At 37.7% G+C, this 23,683-nt stretch overlaps 3 protein-coding genes across 4 annotated transcripts in view; 2 read left to right on the forward strand and 1 right to left on the reverse strand.

The window, feature by feature from the left end:
- LOC110383583 (gelsolin) overlaps positions 1-23,683 on the forward strand; it is a 253,645-nt gene that overhangs the window by 47,463 nt on the left and 182,499 nt on the right. The gene's annotated exons all lie outside the window — the stretch shown is intronic.
- Positions 5,672-19,574, reverse strand: LOC135119206 (tubulin beta-1 chain-like). Of its 2 annotated transcripts, none has more exons than XM_064043239.1 (6): positions 19,376-19,574; positions 18,058-18,169; positions 15,107-15,229; positions 11,915-12,016; positions 11,217-11,344; positions 5,672-5,965 (listed from the first exon to the last, which is right to left on the reverse strand). In XM_064043239.1, the coding sequence occupies exons 1-6, from the start codon at positions 19,430-19,432 to the stop codon at positions 5,687-5,689; spliced, it is 801 nt and encodes a 266-aa protein (XP_063899309.1). In that variant the 5' UTR covers positions 19,433-19,574; the 3' UTR covers positions 5,672-5,686. The 2 variants fall into 2 exon arrangements, with proteins under 2 accessions (XP_063899309.1, XP_063899310.1); XM_064043240.1 differs by lacking the exon at positions 5,672-5,965 and adding an exon at positions 10,053-10,262 and having other exon boundaries at positions 19,376-19,569.
- LOC110382531 (transmembrane protein 267) lies at positions 21,360-22,652 on the forward strand. The gene is made up of 2 exons (XM_049839948.2): positions 21,360-21,829; positions 22,256-22,652. Exons 1-2 carry the CDS (start codon positions 21,548-21,550, stop codon positions 22,586-22,588), a joined length of 615 nt encoding a protein of 204 aa, XP_049695905.2. The 5' UTR covers positions 21,360-21,547; the 3' UTR covers positions 22,589-22,652.

A 23,683-nucleotide genomic window follows, 5' to 3' on the forward strand; every position in this document is an offset into this window, starting at 1 on the left:
TGCCAGCCAGCTAGGCACATAATAGACACTGTTTTAACCGACTTCAAAAGACGGAGGGTCTATTATAAAACAGTATGCAAATGGTTAAGATCTCCGTAGCTGGGGCTGGCTAGCTTGAGCGTGCGGAAGCATATGTTATAGAGCGCCTCGTTGTCGATACAGAATGACATGTCGGTGTTCTCCACGACCTGATGCACCGACAGCGTCGCGTTGTACGGCTCCAGCACCACCTCGCTTACCTAGCGTAGACAACATATGCGCTTTTAGTATGTTTTTTAGGCTTTTAAAGTATTTACAAAGAGTCTAAAAGAGGCACAGTTGATTTTTAAAACATCTATGCCAGTATATAAAAGGTTGGATCAACGCCATCTAGTGTGAAAAAGGTGGAACTAAACTGTTCATGCTATCTTCTATAGATTAAATGCACCGTCCGTTGTAAGAAAAAGTGTCTAAACTCGGCATCATGCATTAATCATACGAAATTTTAAATTAGATAGGCAAAAATAGACACTGTTTTTAACCGACTTCAAAGAAGGAGGTCCTTAGGAGGTATCTAACAGTATGCAGTGATTAAGATATCCGTTGCCAGCCAGCCAGCTAGCCAAAGATAGACACTGTTTTTAACCGACTTCAAAAGAAGGAGGTTCTATCATAAAACACTAAGCAATGGTTAAGATCTCCGTAGCTGTGGCTGGCTAGCTTGAGCGTGCGGAAGCATATGTTATAGAGCGCCTCGTTGTCGATACAGAATGACATGTCGGTGTTCTCCACGAGCTGATGCACCGACAGCGTCGCGTTGTACGGCTCCAGCACCACCTCGCTTACCTAGCGTACACAACATGTGTGATATTCAATAAGTAGGTATATAAATGGTTAAGTAAATTAATATTGTGTCATAAGTAAGTTTCTAAATGGCTTTCCAAGTATCTATAACGAGTTAAAAAACATATTTTTTTGAATTCTACACCATCCACGCCTGTGTATAAAAAGCGAGATTAGCGCCATCTAGTATGAAAAAGATGAACTAAACTTCTCAAGTTATTGTCGACTGTCGATTTTATGAATTGTCCTTTGAAAGATAAGTGTCTAAACTGGGCGTATTTACACACAAAAGTGTCTAAACTTGACCTAATACATTAAACACGCTAAAGATTATATATGTATAGACACCGGCACATCAAGCTACTCAAATCTGTATTTTTAAAGAACAAAGTTGATAGAAGAAGACAGACACTGTTTTTAACCGACTTCAAAAAAGGGACGTTCTTTAACATTATGCAATGATTAAGTTCTCCGTTGCCAGCCAGCTAGCTAGGCAAATATAGACACTGTTTCAACCAACTTCAAAAGAAGCAGGTTCTATTATAAAACACTATGCAATGATTAAGGTCTCCGTAGCTGGGGCTGGCTAGCTTGAGCGTGCGGAAGCATATGTTATAGAGCGCCTCGTTGTCGATACAGAATGACATGTCGGTGTTCTCCACGAGCTGATGCACCGACAGCGTCGCGTTGTACGGCTCCAGCACCACCTCGCTTACCTAGCGTACACAACATGTGGGATATTGAATAAGTTTCTTAATGGCTTTTAGGTTTGTTTCTTAATAGTTCGAAACCATTTTATGACGAATTAAAAAGAGAAACACTGTATTTTGACATCATCCACGCTTTTGTATTAAAGTTTGAATCAGCGCCATCTATTGTGAAAAAGGGGAACTAGTACTCGCGCTATTGTCGCGAGTCGATTTTATGTCTCTTCCGTTGCAAGAATAAGTGTCTAAACTGGGCTTAACACACAAAAGAATACAATATTATGTATAGATATCTACACATAAAGCCAATTTAATGTATATTATTGCAATAAGCATTAAACCTTATACTTTAGGTATCAAGTTGATAGGCATCTGTTTTTAACCGACTTAAGAAAAGGAGGTTCTTAAACAGTACCTCATTACAAAACCGTATATCAAGTTTTAACCGACTTAAAGAAAGGAGTGTCTATTATAAAACACTATACAATGATTAAGGTCTCCGTAGCTGGGGCTGGCTAGCTTGAGCGTGCGGAAGCATATGTTATAGAGCGCCTCGTTGTCGATACAGAATGACATGTCGGTGTTCTCCACGAGCTGATGCACCGACAGCGTCGCGTTGTACGGCTCCAGCACCACCTCGCTTACCTAGCGTACACAACATGTGTCATATTAAGTATCTTAACGGTCTATAAGTAACTTTTTTGTGGTTTCAAAGTTTATATACGAGTTAAAAATGGTAACTATTGATTTTTATACTATCTAAGCCTGTGTATAAAAAGTTTGTTCAGCGCCATCTAGTGTGAAAAAGGTGAACTAAACCTCTTAAGCTTTGTCGACTGTAGATGTTATGCATCGTCCGTTTAAAGAAAAACTGTCTAAACTGGGTCTAATACATTTAACACACAAAAAATTACTTAAGTTTACGCTCTTATGTGTAATTTTCCTTATCAACATAGAATCTTATACTTGAGTAGATAGGCAAAAATAGACACTGTTTTTAACCGACTTCAAAAAAGGAGGTTTTTAGGAGGCATATAACATTATAACAGTATACAATGATTAAGAACTCCGTTGCCAGCCAGCCAGCTAGGCACATATAGACACTGTTTTAACCAACATCAAAAGAAGAAGGTTCTATCATAAAACAGAATGATATGGTTAAGGTCTCCGTAGCTGTGGCTGGCTAGCTTGAGCGTGCGGAAGCATATGTTATAGAGCGCCTCGTTGTCGATACAGAATGACATGTCGGTGTTCTCCACGAGCTGATGCACCGACAGCGTCGCGTTGTACGGCTCCAGCACCACCTCGCTTACCTAGCGTACACAACATGTGTGATATTTATAAGGTTCTTCATAGTTTCAAAGTATTTATAGTGAGTTTAAAAGAAGAAAGCTTGATTTTTGTAACATCCGCGTCTGTATAAAAGGTTGATTTAGCGCCATCAAGTGTGAAAAAGGGGAACTAAATTATCCATGTCATGCTATCTGTGATTGTAGATTTCATACATTGGCTGTAGAAAGAATAAGTGTCTTAACTAGGCCTAGTAGATTTTACACATAAAACTGTCTTAACTCGGCCTCATATATTTAACACACAAAATAATACTAAAGTTTATGTTTAGACGCCAACACATAAAACTACTTCAATCTATGTTTTAGCAAAGTTAAAAGTTGATGGGCAAAGATAGACACTCTTTTTAACCGACTTCAAAAAAAGGAGGTTCTATCATTTTTCCAAATCAACACCGAACCTTATTCTTTAGAGACGAAGTTGATAGGCAAAGATAGACACTGTTTTAACCGACATCAAAAGAAGGAGGTTCTATCATAAAACAGTATGCACTGATTAAGGTCTCCGTAGCTGTGGCTGGCTAGCTTGAGCGTGCGGAAGCATATGTTATAGAGCGCCTCGTTGTCGATACAGAATGACATGTCGGTGTTCTCCACGAGCTGATGCACCGACAGCGTCGCGTTGTACGGCTCCAGCACCACCTCGCTTACCTAGCGTACACAACATGTGTCATATTGAATAAGTAGCTATATAAATGGTCAAGTAAATAAATATGTGTTATAAGTAAGTTTCTTAATGGCTTTCCAAGTATCTATAACGAGTTAAAAAACATACATTTTTAAATTCTACACCATCCACGCCTAAGTATAAAAGGTTGCATCAACGCCATCTAGTGTGAAAAAGTCGGAACTAAACTTTTCATACTATGCTCGACTGACGATTTTATCCATCTTCCGTTACAAGAATGAGATTCTAAACTGGGTCTTATACATTTAACACACTAAACTTTATGTTGATAACCGCACATCAAGCTACTCGAATCCGTATTTTTTTTTTGGGAGTTGATAGACAAATATAGACACTGTTTTTAACCGACTTCAAAGAAGGAGCATCTTGAGTATCTAATGTATAACAGTATCAAGTTTTTAACCGACTTCAAAAGAAGGAGGTTCTATTATAAAACAGTATGCACTGATTAAGGTCTCCGTAGCTGTGGCTGGCTAGCTTGAGCGTGCGGAAGCATATGTTATAGAGCGCCTCGTTGTCGATACAGAATGACATGTCGGTGTTCTCCACGAGCTGATGCACCGACAGCGTCGCGTTGTACGGCTCCAGCACCACCTCGCTTACCTAGCGTACACAACATGTGTCATATTGAATAAGTAGCTATATAAATGGTCAAGTAAATAAATATGTGTTATAAGTAAGTTTCTTAATGGCTTTCCAAGTATCTATAACGAGTTAAAAAACATACATTTTTAAATTCTACACCATCCACGCCTAAGTATAAAAGGTTGCATCAACGCCATCTAGTGTGAAAAAGTCGGAACTAAACTTTTCATACTATGCTCGACTGACGATTTTATCCATCTTCCGTTACAAGAATGAGATTCTAAACTGGGTCTTATACATTTAACACACTAAACTTTATGTTGATAACCGCACATCAAGCTACTCGAATCCGTATTTTTTTTTTGGGAGTTGATAGACAAATATAGACACTGTTTTTAACCGACTTCAAAGAAGGAGCATCTTGAGTATCTAATGTATAACAGTATCAAGTTTTTAACCGACTTCAAAAGAAGGAGGTTCTATCATAAAACACTAAGCAATGGTTAAGATCTCCGTAGCTGTGGCTGGCTAGCTTGAGCGTGCGGAAGCATATGTTATAGAGCGCCTCGTTGTCGATACAGAATGACATGTCGGTGTTCTCCACGAGCTGATGCACCGACAGCGTCGCGTTGTACGGCTCCAGCACCACCTCGCTTACCTAGCGTAGCCAAATGTGTCAGATATTGAATAAGTATATTAATACTAAGCTTCTTAATGGTTTTAAAGTATTTATAACGAATTTAAGAAAGAAGCTCTTGATTTTTACAACATCCAAAAGTTTGGATCAACGCCATCTAGTGTGAAAAAGGTGAACTAAACTTTTCATGCTGTAGTCGGTCGTCATTTTTTATGCATCGTCCGTTGAAAGAATAAGTGTCTAAACTCGGCCTAATTCATTTAAAACACGAAAGTTTATGTATAGACACCAGCACACCAATCTGTATATTCCCAATCAACACCGAACCTTATTCTTTAGAGACAAAGTTGATATGCAATGATAGACACTGTCTTTAACCGACTTCAAAAGAAGGGTCTAATATAAAACAGTATGCAATGATTAAGGTCTCCGTAGCTGTGGCTGGCCAGCTTGAGCGTGCGGAAGCATATGTTATAGAGCGCCTCGTTGTCGATACAGAATGACATGTCGGTGTTCTCCACGAGCTGATGCACCGACAGCGTCGCGTTGTACGGCTCCAGCACCACCTCGCTTACCTAGCGTACACAACATGTGTCAAATTAAGTTTTTTAATAGTTAAGTAAATAAAAATGTGCTATTAGTAAGTTTCTTAATGGCTTTCCTAGTATCTATAACGCGGTAAAAAACGGAAATTTTTGAAATCTACACCATCCACGCCTAAGTATAAAAGGTTGGATCAACGCCATCTAGTGTGTAAAAGGGGAACTAAACTTTTCATACTATGCTCGACTGACGATTTTATCAATTTTCCGTTACAAGATACTATGGAGATTAGGTTGATAGGCAAAAATACACTGTTTTTAACCGACTTCAAAAAAGGGAGGTTCTTAAACAGTATCTAATAGTATAACAGTATGCAATGATTAAGATCTACGTAACTAGCCAGCCAGCTAGGCAAAGATAGATACTGTTTTAACCGACTCCAAAAGACGGAGGTTCTATCATAAAACAGTATACAATGATTAAGGTCTCCGTAACTGGGGCTGGCTAGCTTGAGCGTGCGGAAGCATATGTTATAGAGCGCCTCGTTGTCGATACAGAATGACATGTCGGTGTTCTCCACGAGCTGATGCACCGACAGCGTCGCGTTGTACGGCTCCAGCACCACTTCGCTTACCTAGCGTACACAACATGTGTGCTTTTAGTATGTTTTTTAGGCTTTTAAAGTATTTACAAAGAGTCTAAAAGAGGAACAGTTGATTTTTACGGCTTTTAAAGTATTTACAAAGAGCCTAAAAGAGGAACAGTTGATTTTTACAACATCGACGCATGTGTATTTAAAGTTGGTTTAGCGCCATCTAGTGTCATAAAGGTGAACTAAATTATCCATGTCATGCTATCCGCGATTGTACATTTCATACATATTCCTTTGTAAGATAAAGTGTCTAAACTCGGCATCCTACTCTAAACATACGAAATTTTAAATTAGATAAGCTGTTTTTAACCAACTTTGAAAAAGGGGCGTTTTCAAACAGTGCTTATAAAACAGTATGCAATGATTAAGATCTCTATAGCCAGCCAGCTAGGCAACTATAGACACTGTTTTTAACCCACTCCAAAAGAAGGAGGTTCTGTTATAAAACAGTATGCAATGGTTAAGGTCTCCGTAGCTGTGGCTGGCCAGCTTGAGCGTGCGGAAGCATATGTTATAGAGCGCCTCGTTGTCGATACAGAATGACATGTCGGTGTTCTCCACGAGCTGATGCACCGACAGCGTCGCGTTGTACGCGACCAGCACCACCTCGCTTACCTAGCGTAGACAATATGTGTGCTTTTAGTAAGTTTCTTGAGGGGTTTCAAAGTATGGAAAAAACGATTCAGTAACAGGTACATATGATTTTTACACCGCCCATACCTTATAGTATTAAAGTTTGGATCAACGCCATCTATTGTGAAAAAGAAGAACTAAACTGTTCATGCTATCTTTGATAGATTTAATGCACCGTCCGTTGTAAGAAAAAGTGTCCAAACTGGGCATCCTACACTAAACATACGAAATTTTAAATTAGATAGGCAAAGATAGACACTGTTTTATCCAACCTCAAAAACGGGAGATTAAACAGTATCTAATAGGATAACAGTATGCTATGATAAAGATCTCTATAGCCAGCCAGCCAGCTAGGCACATATAGACACTGTTTTTAACCGACTTCAAAAGAAGAAGGTTCTATCATAAAACACTACGCAATGATTAAGATCTCCGTAGCTGGGGCTGGCTAGCTTGAGCGTGCGGAAGCATATGTTATAGAGCGCCTCGTTGTCGATACAGAATGACATGTCGGTGTTCTCCACGAGCTGATGCACCGACAGCGTCGCGTTGTACGGCTCCAGCACCACCTCGCTTACCTAGCGTAGACAACATGTGTGCTTTTGATGAGTTTTCAAGGGTTTTAAAGTATTTACAAAGAGCCTAAAAGAAGAACAGTTGATTTTTACAACATCCACGCATGTGTATTTAAAATTGGATCAACGCCATCTAGTGTGAAAAAGGTGGAACTAAACTGTTCATGCTATCTTCGATAGATTTAATGTACCGTCCGTTGTAAGAAAACGTGTCTAAACTGAGCATCCTTCTACACTAAACATACGAAATTTTAAATTAGATAGGCAAAAATAGACGCTGCTTTTAACCAACTTTGAAAAAGGGGCGTTTTCAAAAACTGCTATGTGCTGTATGCAATGATTAAGATCTCCGTCGCCAGCCAGCCAGCTAGGCAAAGATAGACACTGTTTTAACCGACTTCAAAAGAAGGCGGTTCTATCATAAAACAGTATGCAATGATTAAGGTCTCCGTAGCTGGGGCTGGCTAGCTTGAGCGTGCGGAAGCATATGTTATAGAGCGCCTCGTTGTCGATACAGAATGACATGTCGGTGTTCTCCACGAGCTGATGCACCGACAGCGTCGCGTTGTACGCGACCAGCACCACCTCGCTTACCTAACATAGACAACATGTGAGATAATAGTAAGTTTCTTAATGGTTTTAAAGTATATATAACGAATTTAAGAAACTCATTATTTTTACAACATCCAAAAGTTTGGATCAACGCCATCTAGTGTGAAAAAGGCGAATTAAACCTTTCATGCTGTAGTCGGTCGTCATTTTTATTTTGCATCGTTTGTTGAAAGTGTCTAAACTCAGCCTTAGTTCCATATTTAACACACAAAAGAATACTAAAGTTTACGTAGAGACACCAGCACCTCAAGCTACTCTAATTTAAAAGTTTCGAGTTTATGCTGTCGTCAGCGAATCAAGCTACATCAATCTATAATTTAGCAATCAACATTGAACTTTAACTTAGAGATAGAGTTGATAGGCAAAGAAAGACAGTTTTTAACCGACTTCAAAAGAAGGAGGTTCTATTATAAAACAGTATACAATGATTAAGGTCTCCGTAGCTAGGGCTGGCTAGCTTGAGCGTGCGGAAGCATATGTTATAGAGCGCCTCGTTGTCGATACAGAATGACATGTCGGTGTTCTCCACGAGCTGATGCACCGACAGCGTCGCGTTGTACGGCTCCAGCACCACCTCGCTTACCTAGCGTACACAACATGTGTGCTTTTAGTATGTTTTTTTTGGCTTTTAGAGTATTTGCAATGAATTAAAAGACAGATAACATCTAGTTATGAAAAGGAGGAAAAATGTTTGAATATTAGCGCCATCTAGTGTGAAAAAGTGTCTAAAGTTGTCTCGATATGTCGACTACCGATTTTATGACCGCGTTCGCTGAAAGAATGTCTCAACTGGGTCTAATACATTAAAAACACAAAAGAATACTAAAGTTTATGTAACACCAGCACATCAAGCTACACCAATCTGTATGTTTTAGGGATAAAGTCGATAAGCAAAGATAGACACTTTTTATGCATCATCCGTTGAAAGCAAGTGTCTAAACTCGGAATTATACATTAAACACACGAAATTTAAATTAGAACTAGATGGGCAAAGATAGGCACTGTTTTTAACCGACATCAAAAGAAGGAGGCTCTATCATAAAACAGTATACAATGATTAAGGTCTCCGTAGCTGTGGCTGGCTAGCTTGAGCGTGCGGAAGCATATGTTATAGAGCGCCTCGTTGTCGATACAGAATGACATGTCGGTGTTCTCCACGAGCTGATGCACCGACAGCGTCGCGTTGTACGGCTCCAGCACCACCTCGCTTACCTAGCGTACACAACATGTGCCATTATGAATAAGTATCTTAATGGTCTATAAGTAAGTTTCTTAATCGTTTTTTTAAGTATTAAAACAGAAATCCTTGATTTTTACAACATCCGCATCAATGTATACAAGGTTAGTGTAACGCCATCTAGCGTGAAAAATAGTGACTAAACTGTTCATGCTATTTTCGGAAGATTTAATGCACCGTCCGTTGTAAGAAAAAGTGTCTAAACTGGGCATCCTACACTAAACATACGAAATTTTAAAATTAGATAGGCAAAAATAGACACTGTTTTTAACCGACTTTGAAAAAAGGGCGTTTTCAAACAGTGCTTATAAAACATTATGCAATGATTAAGATCTCCGTCGTCAGCCAGCCAGCTAGGCAAAGAAAGACACTATTTTTAACCGACTTCAAAATACGGAGGTTTTAAAACAGTATCAAGTTTTTAACCGACTTCAAAGCAGGAGGTTCTGTTATAAAACAGTATGCAATGGTTAAGGTCTCCGTAGCTGGGGCTGGCTAGCTTGAGCGTGCGGAAGCATATGTTATAGAGCGCCTCGTTGTCGATACAGAATGACATGTCGGTGTTCTCCACGAGCTGATGCACCGACAGCGTCGCGTTGTACGGCTCCAGCACCACCTCGCTTACCTAGCGTACACAACATGTGTGCTTTTAGTATGTTTTTCAGGCTTTTAAAGTATTTAGAAAGAGTCTAAAAGAGGAACAATTGATTTTAACAACATCCACGCTAGTATATATAAAAGGTTGGATCAACGCCATCTAGTGTAAAAAAGACGGAACTAAACTGTTCATGCAATCTTCGATAGATTAAATGCACCGTCCGTTGTGAAAAAGTGTCTAAAGTGGGTCTCATACATTAATTAAACATACGAAATTTTAAATTAGATAGCCAAAAACAGACACTGTTTTAACCAACTTCAAAAAAGGGAGGTTCTTAAACAGTATCTAATAGTATAACAGTATGCAATGATTAAGAACTCCGTAACCAGCCAGCCAGCTAGGCACATATAGACACTGTTTTAACCGACTTCAAAAGAAGGAGGTTCTGTTATAAAACAGTATGCAATGATTAAGGTCTCCGTAGCCGGGGCTGGCTAGCTTGAGCGTGCGGAAGCATATGTTATAGAGCGCCTCGTTGTCGATACAGAATGACATGTCGGTGTTCTCCACGAGCTGATGCACCGACAGCGTCGCGTTGTACGGCTCCAGCACCACCTCGCTTACCTAGCGTAGACAACATGTGCCATTTTGATGAGTTTTCAAGGGTTTTTAGTCGCCAAATGTGAGATATAAATACCTTTTTAAGGATTTTACACACTGACGCTGGCACGTCAAGCTTTACAATCTATCAATAGATTTTCAACTTAATCTCATAAAGTATAACTGTGGTGTGGTCTATGATCACGTAGTGATTAGTTAGTATTGATAATGTTAAGATAAGTAGACGATAGGAATGCCTCGTACAGAATAAGATATTTAATAAGATAGTAATTAGTTAAGATAAGCACGTAGCTTTTCCTTGTATAAATAGCGTAGTATACTCAATAAAGGGAGCACTTCTTAGTAGGTACTAGTTGCCTTGACTATACCTAGACATGTAGTTCTGTTGTTTTATTAACACGTCTACCCTCATCAACACCTAAGGACCCTGCCTGTCGGAAGGTTGGCAAGCCCAACATCACATAACATTCAATGATGATCGGGAAACAATAAACAAAACACGAAGGTAAAGTCTAAGTTCAAGATTACAAAGTTATTTTGCGCTTACTAAAAAAAATATAAAAGTTTCATAGCGCCATCTGGTTTAGAAAAGAGAAACTAAAATTTCACTGGCACGTCATCATCTTTTTTTCGCAGGATGAAAACGGTGACTAACAGCGTAAAAAATACACCACGATTTATATAAACACAGATTAATAAAAAAATAAACAGTTAGAGTCAAAATATTCTAGACGTAATTATATATTTTCATAGCCAGTCTTCTGGGCACGTTTCCGGAGGACAGCGATGCGGAGGAATACTTCGACGCCTAATCAATGTTCTTATGTATGTTTTTATTTTTGCATAAAGTATTTTTTTAGAAGATAAGTAGTTTAAGGTTGTATATAGAGTGTACATATTTGTTTTAAAATAAAGTGCATTTTATTGGGTAAACCTGTAAAATAAGCTTTCTCTTACCTTAGGTGAAGGAACCACACTGAAAGTATTCATAATTCTATCTGGGAACTCTTCACGAATTTTGCTGAGCAGTAGCGTGCCCATGCCGGATCCTGTACCACCGCCTAGGGAGTGGGTTAACTGGAATCCTGGAAGAAATGAGATAGTTTTCTAAGACATAATAATAATGGATACCTGGCCGATTGTGAGCCATAGCGGCTGTTCTCTCTGAGGAGATCAGCGCAGAACATATTATAGTGCACGAGCATTTGCTTGGACTGCGGTGCACTCACTATTCCTTCACTCTCATAGCGCGATGGGACGACAATCCGACACCACCGGAGAGTGATCAGAAGTTGGACCGGATCGGCTAAGTAACAGCATAAACTTTTCCTCTGTGTTTCGGAAGACACAATAAACTGGTGTTCCTGAATGTCATTTGAACATCTTTGGCAGTCGTCACGGGAATTCAGAAGCCAGTAAGTATTGGGTTGGCCTGGTATCTGAGTTGAGAAGGACAGATAGGCATTCGCTTCCTGTGGCACACTGGTACTCAGCTGCATCCGGTTAGACTGGAAGCCGACACCAACATAGTTGGGAAAAGGCTGGATATAGATGGCCTGCGCTCTGATATAATCTGCATCTATTCTTCCACATATACATATCTCACAAATAAAGTAAATAAAGGCAAGATATAATATGACAATGTTATACATTACCTTGTAAACAATCACAGCCTTCCGCCTCCTTCCTGATGACATCCATGACAGCGTCGACCAGCTCCGCGCCCTCTGTGTAGTGACCCTTCGCCCAGTTGTTACCTGTCAATAGAAATTATATTAAAAACGCTTCTAATCTAACTTCTGCCTGCGGTTTCACCTGTATCTCATGGGCACTACTGTAACATGGAGCATCTGTGTCAAGTAGATATTACCCACTTCACTTATATACAGTGCTATGTTAATAAACGAGAATTCCTGCAGCAAAATTTGTGTAGTGCACTATTTAAGGCTTAAAAAGTGGAAAAAATATTTCTAGATTATGACATGTGAAAAACAGTTGGTCTCACTTTATCTAGGTTCGGCCCTCCGAATGCGCGGGGCCGTTAGCAATCGCTGCGCTTGCTATATGGCTAATCCGGCACTGATTTCGACCACCATGTATGTACATATTTGGACATACATATTTTCATTCATTTTCATTCCCAAAAAAGTGTTTCGACTAAGAATCTTAATTATTCTATTTGCAATCTCTAACCAACAATAAATAAAGCCAGATAATTACAAAACTGCATTTCACAATTAATCATTATTTCATATCATCTTTAAATAATCTAATCATGAATTGTGAGTCTCCGTCGGAAAAAGTAATAATACACGAACAACAATATTACATCATGCTTAAATTAGTTCCGCTACTCATCGCTAGATGGCTCTTTGTTAAACTATGACATTGTATGTGGTATAATCATTGTATGTACTGGGCCGATTCAAAAATAATTTTCATCAGAAATTTTTAATTGGCTATATTTTATCTGGGTGCAAGAGAGTAAACTTTTTTTTTGGCATTGAATTGACTGCGAAATGATTGCTAAGATACAAAATCCCCAGTAACATAGGTTATATTTTATCGCATTGGGCATAGTGAGCTATGTGGGTGTGAGTTGACTCATATTTCCATTTCTTCTTATACCTATGTGATTATGTCTCTATAATTTTATTGTTTGTATCTTTGTGTTGTCTATGCGTCATGTTTTCGTAACTAGAATTCGCGTCACGGCTCACGTCGGGCAGAAAATTGTAGAACCAATTAAGAGAGAAAACCAAAGAAATGAGTTAGCAATGGTATAGACACTAGCGCCGTGTCTATCAATTTTCTTTCGTGGCGTGGATTATACTGTTCGTTAGCTTCATAGTACTAGCGCAGAAACTCAATGTGTTTTCTTTCTTTCTTTCAAAATTTAGTTTCAAAGTCATGTCATTTTATTTCTTTCAGGCCTTTACTTGCACTTATGAATGTGAAAAATATAAACAAGTTTGATTCTAGTTGCCCATTCCAAAAGTAGCATTCTATGGAGAAGAATGAGTAAGAAAGTTTATGGTTACTCTTTTTAATATTTTTATAGGTAGTGGTAGTGCACACATGGTATTCACATTTAGGAATCGATTTATACAGGGTTACTGGTAAGTAGACCGCATCCCTTCAGGAGGTGATAGTATAGGTCAATACGGACAAAGGACAATGGGCAGATTGGTATACCCCACCAATAGCAATGTCATATATATCATTGGATAGGCCTTTTTCTGTAGAACAACATTTACTATGACAGCTTTGCTGAAATGTTTGTCCGTTCTGAGATATAGATCAAAAACTGTGCAAAAGTTAGAACCAAGTAATCTATTCATAACTCAAGTTTTTAAAGGAAAATCTAAGTACTATTATGGGCAACAACAAAAGACTGAAAAACTGGCAACCAATCTTACCAACGGGTATCGAGTTGCCAAGATTGCTGGAGTAAGGAGATCAGATGCAGAAGCAACTACCTCTGGTTAGACTGGATGCACGATAGCTGGGAGAAGGGTAGGCTCATATTGTATTATTTTAATGTACATCCAAAATAACGTCATTTAGAAATGTTAATATTATTTTCATATTTATATCCTCAATTTCAATTATAAAGTGGAACTGCTAAATATAATAACAAATGTAGACTGGAGGGCACAGCAAGTAGGTACTTATTACTTCGAAGACGATACACGTAGTGGCACTTAGATTTTTCTTTAAACATTTAATCTGTATTCGTTTTAAGATTGTTTTTGATCTATATCTCAGAACGGACAAACAATAGAACAAAGCTGCCATAGTAAATGTTGTTCCAGTTAAAAAGACCTATCTAACGATATCTATGACTTTGCTATAGGTGCGGTTTTTCACTACGCCCAAAATCCAGTTGATACAATAAAAGGTTGAAATGATACATAATAGTAACAATTATGGACCCTAACGGGCACAGCAGGTAGCACTTACAAGACTTACACTTAGTAGTACTTAGATTTTCCTTAAGAAACTTGAGTTATCAATAGATTACTTAGTTCTAACTTTTGCTCAGTTTTTGATCTATATCTCAGAACGGACAAACATTTCAACAAAGCTGTCATAGTAAATATTGTTCTACATAAAAAGACCTATCCAATGATATATATGACATTCCTATTGGTGGGGTATACCAGGTCCCATATATTTGTGCCCATTGTCCTTTGACCATGGGATACACTGGGCAAAAGTTAACCCGTTTCAAGATAATCAATTTTCAAGATCTTTTCTTTACAAGTCGTCTAGGTACGGTAGACCGCACATCAGTGGTAACTGTCATGCACCTTAACCCAATAGTAATAAGTACGATTTTCCTATGAAACTGTTACCACTGACGTGAAGTTGACTGTACACGAATACATTTTTATTATTAGTTAAAAGTCTCGTTTTTGCGGATTTTTGTGTGTTTTGTGCCTTTTTGATTCTAGATAGATGTAGATGTTTTTTAAGTATTCTGCACAAAAAAATGAAGAGTAACATTTTTGAGAAAATAACTACTAAAAAAGTAATTGCTGTTCGCTATAATTTCCTCTGTGATTTGTACAGTTTTATGGTTTGTTATTATGAAGTGATTCATCTTCTATCCAAAAACACACAAAAATCCACAAAAACGAGACTTTTGACTAATAATGAAAATCTATACGTGTACCTAGACGACTGATCTTGAAATTCGATTATCTTGAAATGGGTTAACTTTTGCCCAGTGTATCCCAGGGTCAAATTTGTCCGTATTGACCTATACTATCACCTGAAAGGATGCGGTCTACTTACCAGTAACCCTGTATTTTGGTACAAACTATATTTTGGTTTTGACTTACCAGCCCCACTCTGTCCGAACACGAAGTTATCCGGTCTGAACAGCTGTCCGTATTCCCCGGACCTGACGGAATCCATGGTGCCGGGTTCCAGATCCACCAGCACTGCACGGGGTACATATTTGCCTGAAAATAAATAGATATATGTATGTTACGAATGAATCAAGATTTTAATTGACTAACGCAGCCACGAGACTTCGTTCTCATGGACTTAGGCTATTGTAGTTATCGGCACGGATATCGAGCCTTGACCTTCACCTGCGCAGAAGCGATTTATTGGTTATTGCCTTAAGTACAGTGCGCAAAGCGATCCCCACTCTTCCGCCGAGAGCTCAATATCCGTGTCGATAACTATAATACAGAGGAAGGAATAGCGGAGATGCCATAAGGAAGGTAGGTCAAGCTCCTTCTTGTAGGTCAAGCAACGTATGGTAGGCGTCATCAGTAACTAGAACTAACGAGGCGTTCGGGATTCTTGTCAAATCAAAACTAGTTTGTCAAAAATTGGTCTTATTTGATTGGTGATTTTGTCCACTAGTGATGTCGGGCTGATGATGAGGTACATTTCCCTTGTAGTTAGAAAGAGCACATCTTCATACAACATCGTAACGGTCTAATATTGCTCAAACCTCATTATACCTCTGTCTATGTAAAAAGTAAATGTTTTTTTTTAAAGTACTCTGTTTCTTTTTACATCTGAATCGGTTCGGTTTCGCTCTTATGGACACACTCAGAGACATTTAATGGTTACTTAAGCCGTTTCTTAGTGCGGGGTTAGCAATGCATATAGCGATCCATATTTATTTATGACAAACGGATGACGTTGCCTAGCAACAACATGTTATTGTTTACGTAATGGCGATGATGCAGAGTTCACGTGAGTTCTAAAATTGCTATAATTACTTGAACAATACAGTATTTTTCCAGTTGTTAGGTTTTGTGTGTGTGTTAGTCGGACCCATTGTCATTTGACCATCTAGAAGGAAAGTCTGACAACCAATCTTACCAAGGGATATCGAGTTGCCCGGGTAACTGACTGTGTTGAGGAGGTCAGAGGCACACTAATACTCAGCTGCGTCCGGTTAGACTGGAAGCCGACCCCAACATAGTTGGGAAAAGGCTAGGCAGGTTACAATCGAGTTACTTGGGTAACTGTGTTGAGGAGATCAGAAAGGCAGTCACTCTGACTTTGGTCATTACTCATCCATACCAATATTATAAAGAGGAAAACTTTGCTTGTTTGGTTGTAATGGATAAACTCAAAAACTACCGCACCGATTTTAAATATTCTTTCACCATTAGAAAGCTATATTATCTGCGAGTAACATAGGCTATATTTTATCCCGGTGCGGGCAGTAGCTCCCTCGGTACGCGGGTGAAACCGCGGGAAAACGGCTAGTTTATAATATTCTTACGTCATATCACAGAGGTGAGACCAATTTGACAATAACGCGACCAAATGGTGTCAATTGAGTTCAAGGTTGCACCTTTGTAGATCCAATTATGTAATTAGATTATACTACGTGTTCCTTTTGTACGGGGCCGGTTGTAAGAATGAGTCGTAACTCGTAAAGTGTTAAGATTTCTCATAGTTTAAGCAAAAAGAAGAGCGGAGAAGTTTTTAAACAACCAATAAACTCCGCTCAGGGATACTACTCCCCAGCGGGGCCCAGTAGGGCCAAGGCCTGTCGGGGCTGCGGGATTGTTTGCGCGAGTTACCGCGGCCCTGGTACATAAAAGGCCTACGACGGAACACGACGGTTTTTAGGTATACTGTGAGGGAGACGATAATTATGTTTTAATAACGAAATACTATTGGTTAATCCCGCCCCGCTGCCGCTTTGATGGACTCTAGGGTCCATTAGGGCCTAAGCCCTAGTGTGCTTTCGGTGCCCGTTACAAAAAGAATGTCCTAAAGACAGACAATGGCAAAGCGTCTGTTCAATGTTTTAGGCAAGAGAAACATGATCTTGCCACTAGCAACTTGCGTCGTTTAAGAAGCGTCAACACTCACAACATGACAGTGGGGCCTATTGTAACTATACTCTATCCACGGAAGCAAGAGCTTAAAGGTAAACAAAGAATGACACTTTTTCAAGATGGCGGTATAACCCGACCGATGACAAAATCACAGATACTGCGAACATTTTACACAAAAATGTGACGTTTTGTCATTGGTCGGGTTATACCGCCATCTTTAAACAGTGTCATTCTTTGTTTACCTTTTAGCTCTTGCCTCCGTGGATAGAGTATAGTTCCCTCTAAATGTGTTCTTTAAACATATCCCGTTACTTATTACTTTTGATCCCCAAACAGACGCTTTCAAACTAGGACTCGTTTTGATCTTTTATTTCGACACTGACCCTCATTTTTTGAGTTCTGTATCCAAAGGGTGAAACTATTGCTAAGACTTCCTGCCCAACTGTCTGTCTGTCTGTCACCAAGCTGTATAGCTGATAGCTGGACTGGTGAAATCTTCACAGATGATGAAGATCATTATCTCCCGAACCTGGGGTCGGCTTCCAGTCTAACCGGATGCAGCTGAGTACCAGTGTGCCACAAGGAGCGACTGCCTATCTGACCTCCTCAACCCAGTTACCCAGGCAATCCAATAGTGACTACTATAGTTATCGGCACGAATCTTGAGCTCTGACCTACATCTGCGCAGAAGTGATTTATTAGCAAAGAACCAATCCCGAGTGACGACGACTATGACGCGATGCACTGCGGGCCAATCACCGCTTTAGCCCGCCCCCGCGACTCACTTCATACTACAAAAGGGACCCAATAAATTACTTCTGCGCAGGTGAAGGTCAGAGCGAGCTCAAGATTCGTGCCGATAACTATAAGATATAATAAAGATTTTAGAGGATACGAATCCCTTTGCGGGCAAGTCCGATTCACACTTGAATGGTTTTTTTATACAAATAATAATACAAGATATTCGTTCTTACCTGTACCAGCTTCATTGTAGTAAACGCTTATTCTTTCGAGTTGTAAGTCGCTCTCCCCTTTGTAATACCCGTTGGGGTCGACGCCGTGTTCGTCCGAAATTATCTCCCAAAACTGTTGGAGATACGTCAAATTATAATCAAAATCAAATTACATAAATATACATAAAACTATACCTACGTAAATAAATTATTATATAGGTATTTGTACAAAAACATTTATTCAAGATAGGCTGAAAGCAGCACTTTCGAAAGTCAAAATGACAAGACAGTCCCCAAAAACACCCACCCTTCATTTTGTGTGCAAGGAAGAAGCAGTCCAAAATATTCCCGAAAGTATCAGCGGTGGATTTCAATAATCTATCTATCTGTGAGTTTCAATTTGACATTACTTTTATGGCGCTAATGTCAAAATCCTATCTCTAGTTAGCAAAACAACCGAGAGGCTATTGACAATCCGTTGTTTATAAAAAATACGTCAATAGATTGTCAATTTAAGACTTTACGAGGGCAATCAAAAAGTGTTTGGTAATATTTTACCTAAGTTCACATGAGGTGTGAGTTGTGATCTTGTCAATTGCGCTAATAATTTAACACAAAGTAATTTTGATGTCTATGTTAAACAAACGTTTCGCGCCGATTCACTAACTTTCTAAGCATAGTAATATTACTAATTGAGAACTACTGTCTGCATAATAAACACGTTAAAAACCGCAAATGTATCGGACAAAACTTAAACACAAACAAATACAAAATTTAAAACTTCCAATCGTTCTAGACGTAACACAAAGTTAGTTCAGCTACTCGACAACAGATGGCGTTGCACTCAATTTCACTGCAGCGCGACGTATTGCGACATAAAAACATTCAAGTTTCATGCAATATTGTTAAAACTGGGTCAACCGATTACAATCGGGGTGCATTTTACTCGCCTATTATTACATCAGTGACTGAAAGTTAATACTTTTCGAGGTTATTAAGTTATTTTTCTAAATACTGCAGGTAGACTTAAATAAAAATGACCAACGTACTTAAAATTTTAATAAGGAATGTCTCTAGATAGTATACAGAAGTAATGAATACAATTTTCTTGATGTTTAAGTATTTACAAGGAGAAAACGGCGCTTGTAACTCAATAGGCCGATCATGCACGGGGTTGTTAACTTAACAATGAATTTTCAATTACTTTTTGCTAATTAATTACTGTAAATTCAATACAAATTGAAATTAAGTACGTTAAATACTCATTTCTTATCTCTTTCGACAGATAGCGCTGCTAACAAGTCCGTTTTAAGAAAATATAATGAAAAAATTCACCGACCTTGGATCCTATTTGGTTTCCACATTGCCCAGCTTGAACGTGCACTATTTCACGCATTTTGAAGAACTTTAATCCGGTTTATATAAACTTTTTAGAAAAAACCGGTTCGTGACAGCACGTTGGACAAAAATGGACTGATTTACTAACTTTTTATCTCATATCTTGTAGTTCCGAGTACAATTTGATTGTAGAATGTGAATGTTGCCACTTTATAATTTTACACAATTTTGGGGAGACGCTACTTGGTTAGCCAGGTGTAATATTTTATTAAATTAATATTAAAATCGACTAAGAATTTGAAGTTTGAGATCGTTTTTAGTAGATTTTATTAAAAAGGCAGGTTATGTATCCGTTCATGTGTCAATGCAATATTGAGTGTTAAGATTTTTCCTTCCATAGTTTTATAATAAATGTCGTAATAATTTAAGAATTTAGGTAGATTTCTCATACTTAAGATTTCCCAGAGTTAATTTTTCAGTATATTCATAGCATTAAGTCCGGTGACCATTTTTGTTCTTGAAAAAAAACTTGCATATTAAAATTACGAAACAGTATTCAAAGTACGAACATTAACTTAAATTAAATATTTTTTAGATATTTGCGTTTTTTTTTTATTAATATTTTTACAATCAAATGGTTTTTTCAAATAAATAATTAAGCGTGATGAATATACCAATTAGAAGTGTGTCGTGTAAATTTTATTCAATTAGTTAGCAACCCCGATAGATAAGCAATGCAGAAACTGATACGATAAACGATAAGATTTCAAGGAATGCCGTGAAACCAATGATTATCTGCAATTTCAATATCCGATCCATCCGCTGTCTTTCGATTAGAGATTGAAATATATGTATATAAAAATTTACACTTTTTGTTATAATTTTATAAATTAAGAACGGTCTCAACTTTCCAAACCAAAAGCGTAGGCTTTGTTCGGACTATTTAGTACATAGTTTATGTGAAGTTTACCCAAAATCCGTCGAGCGTTTCTTCATTTATTTACATAGTTAAGATTAGTTTGACATAATTTATATGAATGAAGCTAATGTCAAAAAACAATGGATGGATTGATTATTACAATCGGCGATAAGACCTATAAATACTTAGAAAATCTATGACTCGAGAGTTTATTTTATGCCAGTGACATAGACATCTACGTATGTACAATAATATTCCTGAAAGGAGGTCTTATTGTATCGGATTATATGATTACATATTAAATCAACATTTCACAAGTATTTAAGGCGTGGCGTTGTGTAAATATTTTGTTTATCTATCTTTAGATAAGAATGATGAACTTTGTAATTTTAATTTGAATATCGAAAGCAAGTTCACCATTTTGATATGGTTAAATTGGGGACTTTAAACCATTTAAAACCATTTAAACCATTTATTTTGCTACACATACATGAACACAAAAAAAAATATACATTTACAAAAAAATACAGCGTACTTTTTAGTCCCCTCTTCAAAAATATCACATCAACATCGCAACACATAGATTTTTACCTAAACAAGAAAACACTATCCATTTTTCAGAAGAATATTAGCGAAGTGATCAAAATTAACGGAACTAAATATCAATATTTAAAGTAGGGTAGTTAAATAAAACCGGAATCAACTTCTTTGATCCGATCTCCTCTTTATTTTTTTACTCAAAACAAGAAAAAAATTATCAAACTAAATCTAAGTAGTGGCTGTTTAAATTGCCGCCTCTGCCAATGAAGAGTGGGCGAAAATTAAAAAGAGAACTGTCAACTCCCGATTGTGTGTTCAGAAACCAAAATTAAATAAATATATTTTCTAAGTGATATATTTTTTAGTGCTTATTAGATTTTTGTAATATTATTTTATGAGTAAAATAGACATATTTTATATTATTTATGCACTGGTTAATTAAATATTAACTTTTCATATTTATTTCTTCAAGTGTTCAGAGTGTTCCGACTGCGTACATCTTATCATTTGTAGTACGTGAAGGTTTTTGAACGCTAACCAAAACAATGTCAAAGTCATACAAGTTTTTCGTAAACAAGCAAGTTGTAAAAAATAATTAAACAATGCCTAATTAACCGTTTAACTATGTAATAACTATATCAAAACATACCAAAAAAATTTTAAAATGTATTTCAACATAAAAACGTAACGGCAAGAAATGAAAAAAATACAAACATGAGATTTTCAAAAGTTTTTTTGACTCTCGCTATCATTTTCACAGCTTATATTGGAGACGAAATCGTTTTTCGATCAAGATATTCAACCTCTTTAGCGTTTCGCGCCATTACTGACAGTGTAGTGCACGCGAGCCTTGGATTTTTATCTTCCTTGATATTTTTCAGCCATGAACACAATATAAATTTGGAAAATACTGTTATTAATGTAACTTTTTGTACATTATTGTCGTCCCTGATTGATATAGACCACGCTTTTGTAGCTAGGTCTGTTTATTTGAAGGTAAGTTGTTTGTGTTCTTACTGTATTTTGCCTAGACAAACTATGTTGGGGCCGGTTTCCAGTCTAACCGGATGCAGCTGAGTACCAGTGTGCCACAAGGAGCGACTGCCTATCTGTCCTCCTCAACCCAGTTACCCAGGCAACCCAATGTCTCCTAGTAAGACTGGTTGTCAGACACTTGGCTTCTGACTACCCGTAAAGACAGCCAGAGTTGTTCAATGACAGCCGGGACCTACAGTTTTACGTGCCCTCCGACACACAGTCATTGGTGTCCAAGATATACTTAGAAAAGTTACATTGGTACTTGAATTGAACACACAATCATACTTGAGAGGTTGGTTCTTTATCCACTAGGCCGCCATGACAGGTCACTACTTATAAATAAAAAATATTTTTTCTGTTCATTTTTTTTTTTTTTCTTTTCAGGACATGACAAACTTAAAAAGCAGAGGCATATTTCACTGCACAACTTTCTGGCTGCTTTTAACTACTCTAATTTTATCATATAGTTATATAGAAAAGAAATTAAATATATACTTACTATCTTTCATGATAATCTTAGCTTTTACTAGTCATCATTTAAGAGATGGGAATAGACGTGGTCTATGGTTTTATCCTTTTGGAAGCTCGCCACCCATAGACAAGAGTTTATACCTCTTTCTTTTAGCTGTGTTGCCGCATCTGTTTGCTTGTGCCTATCAGACTTTCAAAGGAGGTTTTACTAAAAGTTATGTGGTTGATTATAGTATGGTTGTTTAGGCGTTTTTTTTATAAAATGTGATATATTTATTTAATACTAGCCGTTTTCCCGCGGTTTCACCCGCGTCCCTTGGGAGCTACTGCCTGCACCGGGATATCCATTACAAACAAACAAACAAACTAACAAAGTTTTCCTCTTTATAATATTAGTATAGAAAATGTTTTTGGGATTTACTTTGTAATAGCTGGTTTCTGTTTTTAAACTGGTCCGGAGAGAAACACTGCCCATACTGGAATAAAATGCCTAAATGGAATAAATAGCCTATCTTTGTTGTTAAGCTAGGTCACTGTTTAGGCTATATTTGTAAATATGTTTCATTTTAATTCGGTTCAGTAGGATTGGCGTGAAAGCGCAACAGACATACAGATTGCATTTATAATATCAGTGAGGATTATAAAGGCAGATATAAATAGTCCTGTATTATGTAACTAGATTTTACTCAAAATTACTTTGAAGGAAATAAATGTTTGGACTTTAAGAGACTATGATCCTTGAGTTTATTTCGGCGTTTCTTCTCAGGGATCAGTCAGTAACGAAATGCCGGCCTCAGCGTTCTTAAAATGACGTGTAAAAGTGATGTAATGTACTGTAACTTGCAAAATAAACGAGTTCATTTCATTTCAAGGTTTAACCTTAATTTTTAAAGTCACAAGGGTTTTTACCTTGTTTTTACTAATTACGAATTTGGCATTCATGAATAAGGAAACAGGCCTATATTTTTTGTAACATAGTTTTTATTATAAGTAAATTAAGTGCAATACCTATTAAAAGCTGTTATATTTTATTGAAATTATAGATAGAAATACATTGTTCTTATATCTTGGATTTTATTTACATACTAACTGTTTCCTTTGGTTACACCAATTTGCCGAGGGAAACAAAAAACCAGCCAAGTGCGTGACGTTCCAAGCACGAATTGTTCTGTAGTTACTATAATTTATAAAATTGCCAAAATATTGCGCTTGATCTAAAGGTCCCGTTTTCCCCTCGAAAGTCAAAATTGTTTATTAAAAGTATCTAAGCTAATTGGATAAGCACCTTTTCAAGTCAATATGACAAAAGGACAGCACCCCCAAAATACCCCCCTTTCACCA

This window comes from Helicoverpa armigera, chromosome 31 (assembly GCF_030705265.1).
Source record: "Helicoverpa armigera isolate CAAS_96S chromosome 31, ASM3070526v1, whole genome shotgun sequence".
Classification (NCBI taxonomy): domain Eukaryota; kingdom Metazoa; phylum Arthropoda; class Insecta; order Lepidoptera; family Noctuidae; genus Helicoverpa; species Helicoverpa armigera.

Coding starts and splice junctions, on each gene's coding strand:
- LOC110382531 (XM_049839948.2), top strand. CDS start 21,548: ATGAGATTTTCAAAAGTTTTTTTGACTCTCGCTATCATTTTCACAGCT. Junction 21,830..22,255: donor CTAGGTCTGTTTATTTGAAG/GTAAGTTGTTTG, acceptor TTTTCTTTTCAG/GACATGACAAACTTAAAAAG.
- LOC135119206 (XM_064043239.1), bottom strand. CDS start 19,432: ATGCGTGAAATAGTGCACGTTCAAGCTGGGCAATGTGGAAACCAAATA. Junction 15,230..18,057: donor CTACAATGAAGCTGGTACAG/GTAAGAACGAAT, acceptor ATTTATTTTCAG/GCAAATATGTACCCCGTGCA. Junction 5,966..11,216: donor GTGTGGTTCCTTCACCTAAG/GTAAGAGAAAGC, acceptor TGTGTACGCTAG/GTAAGCGAAGTGGTGCTGGA.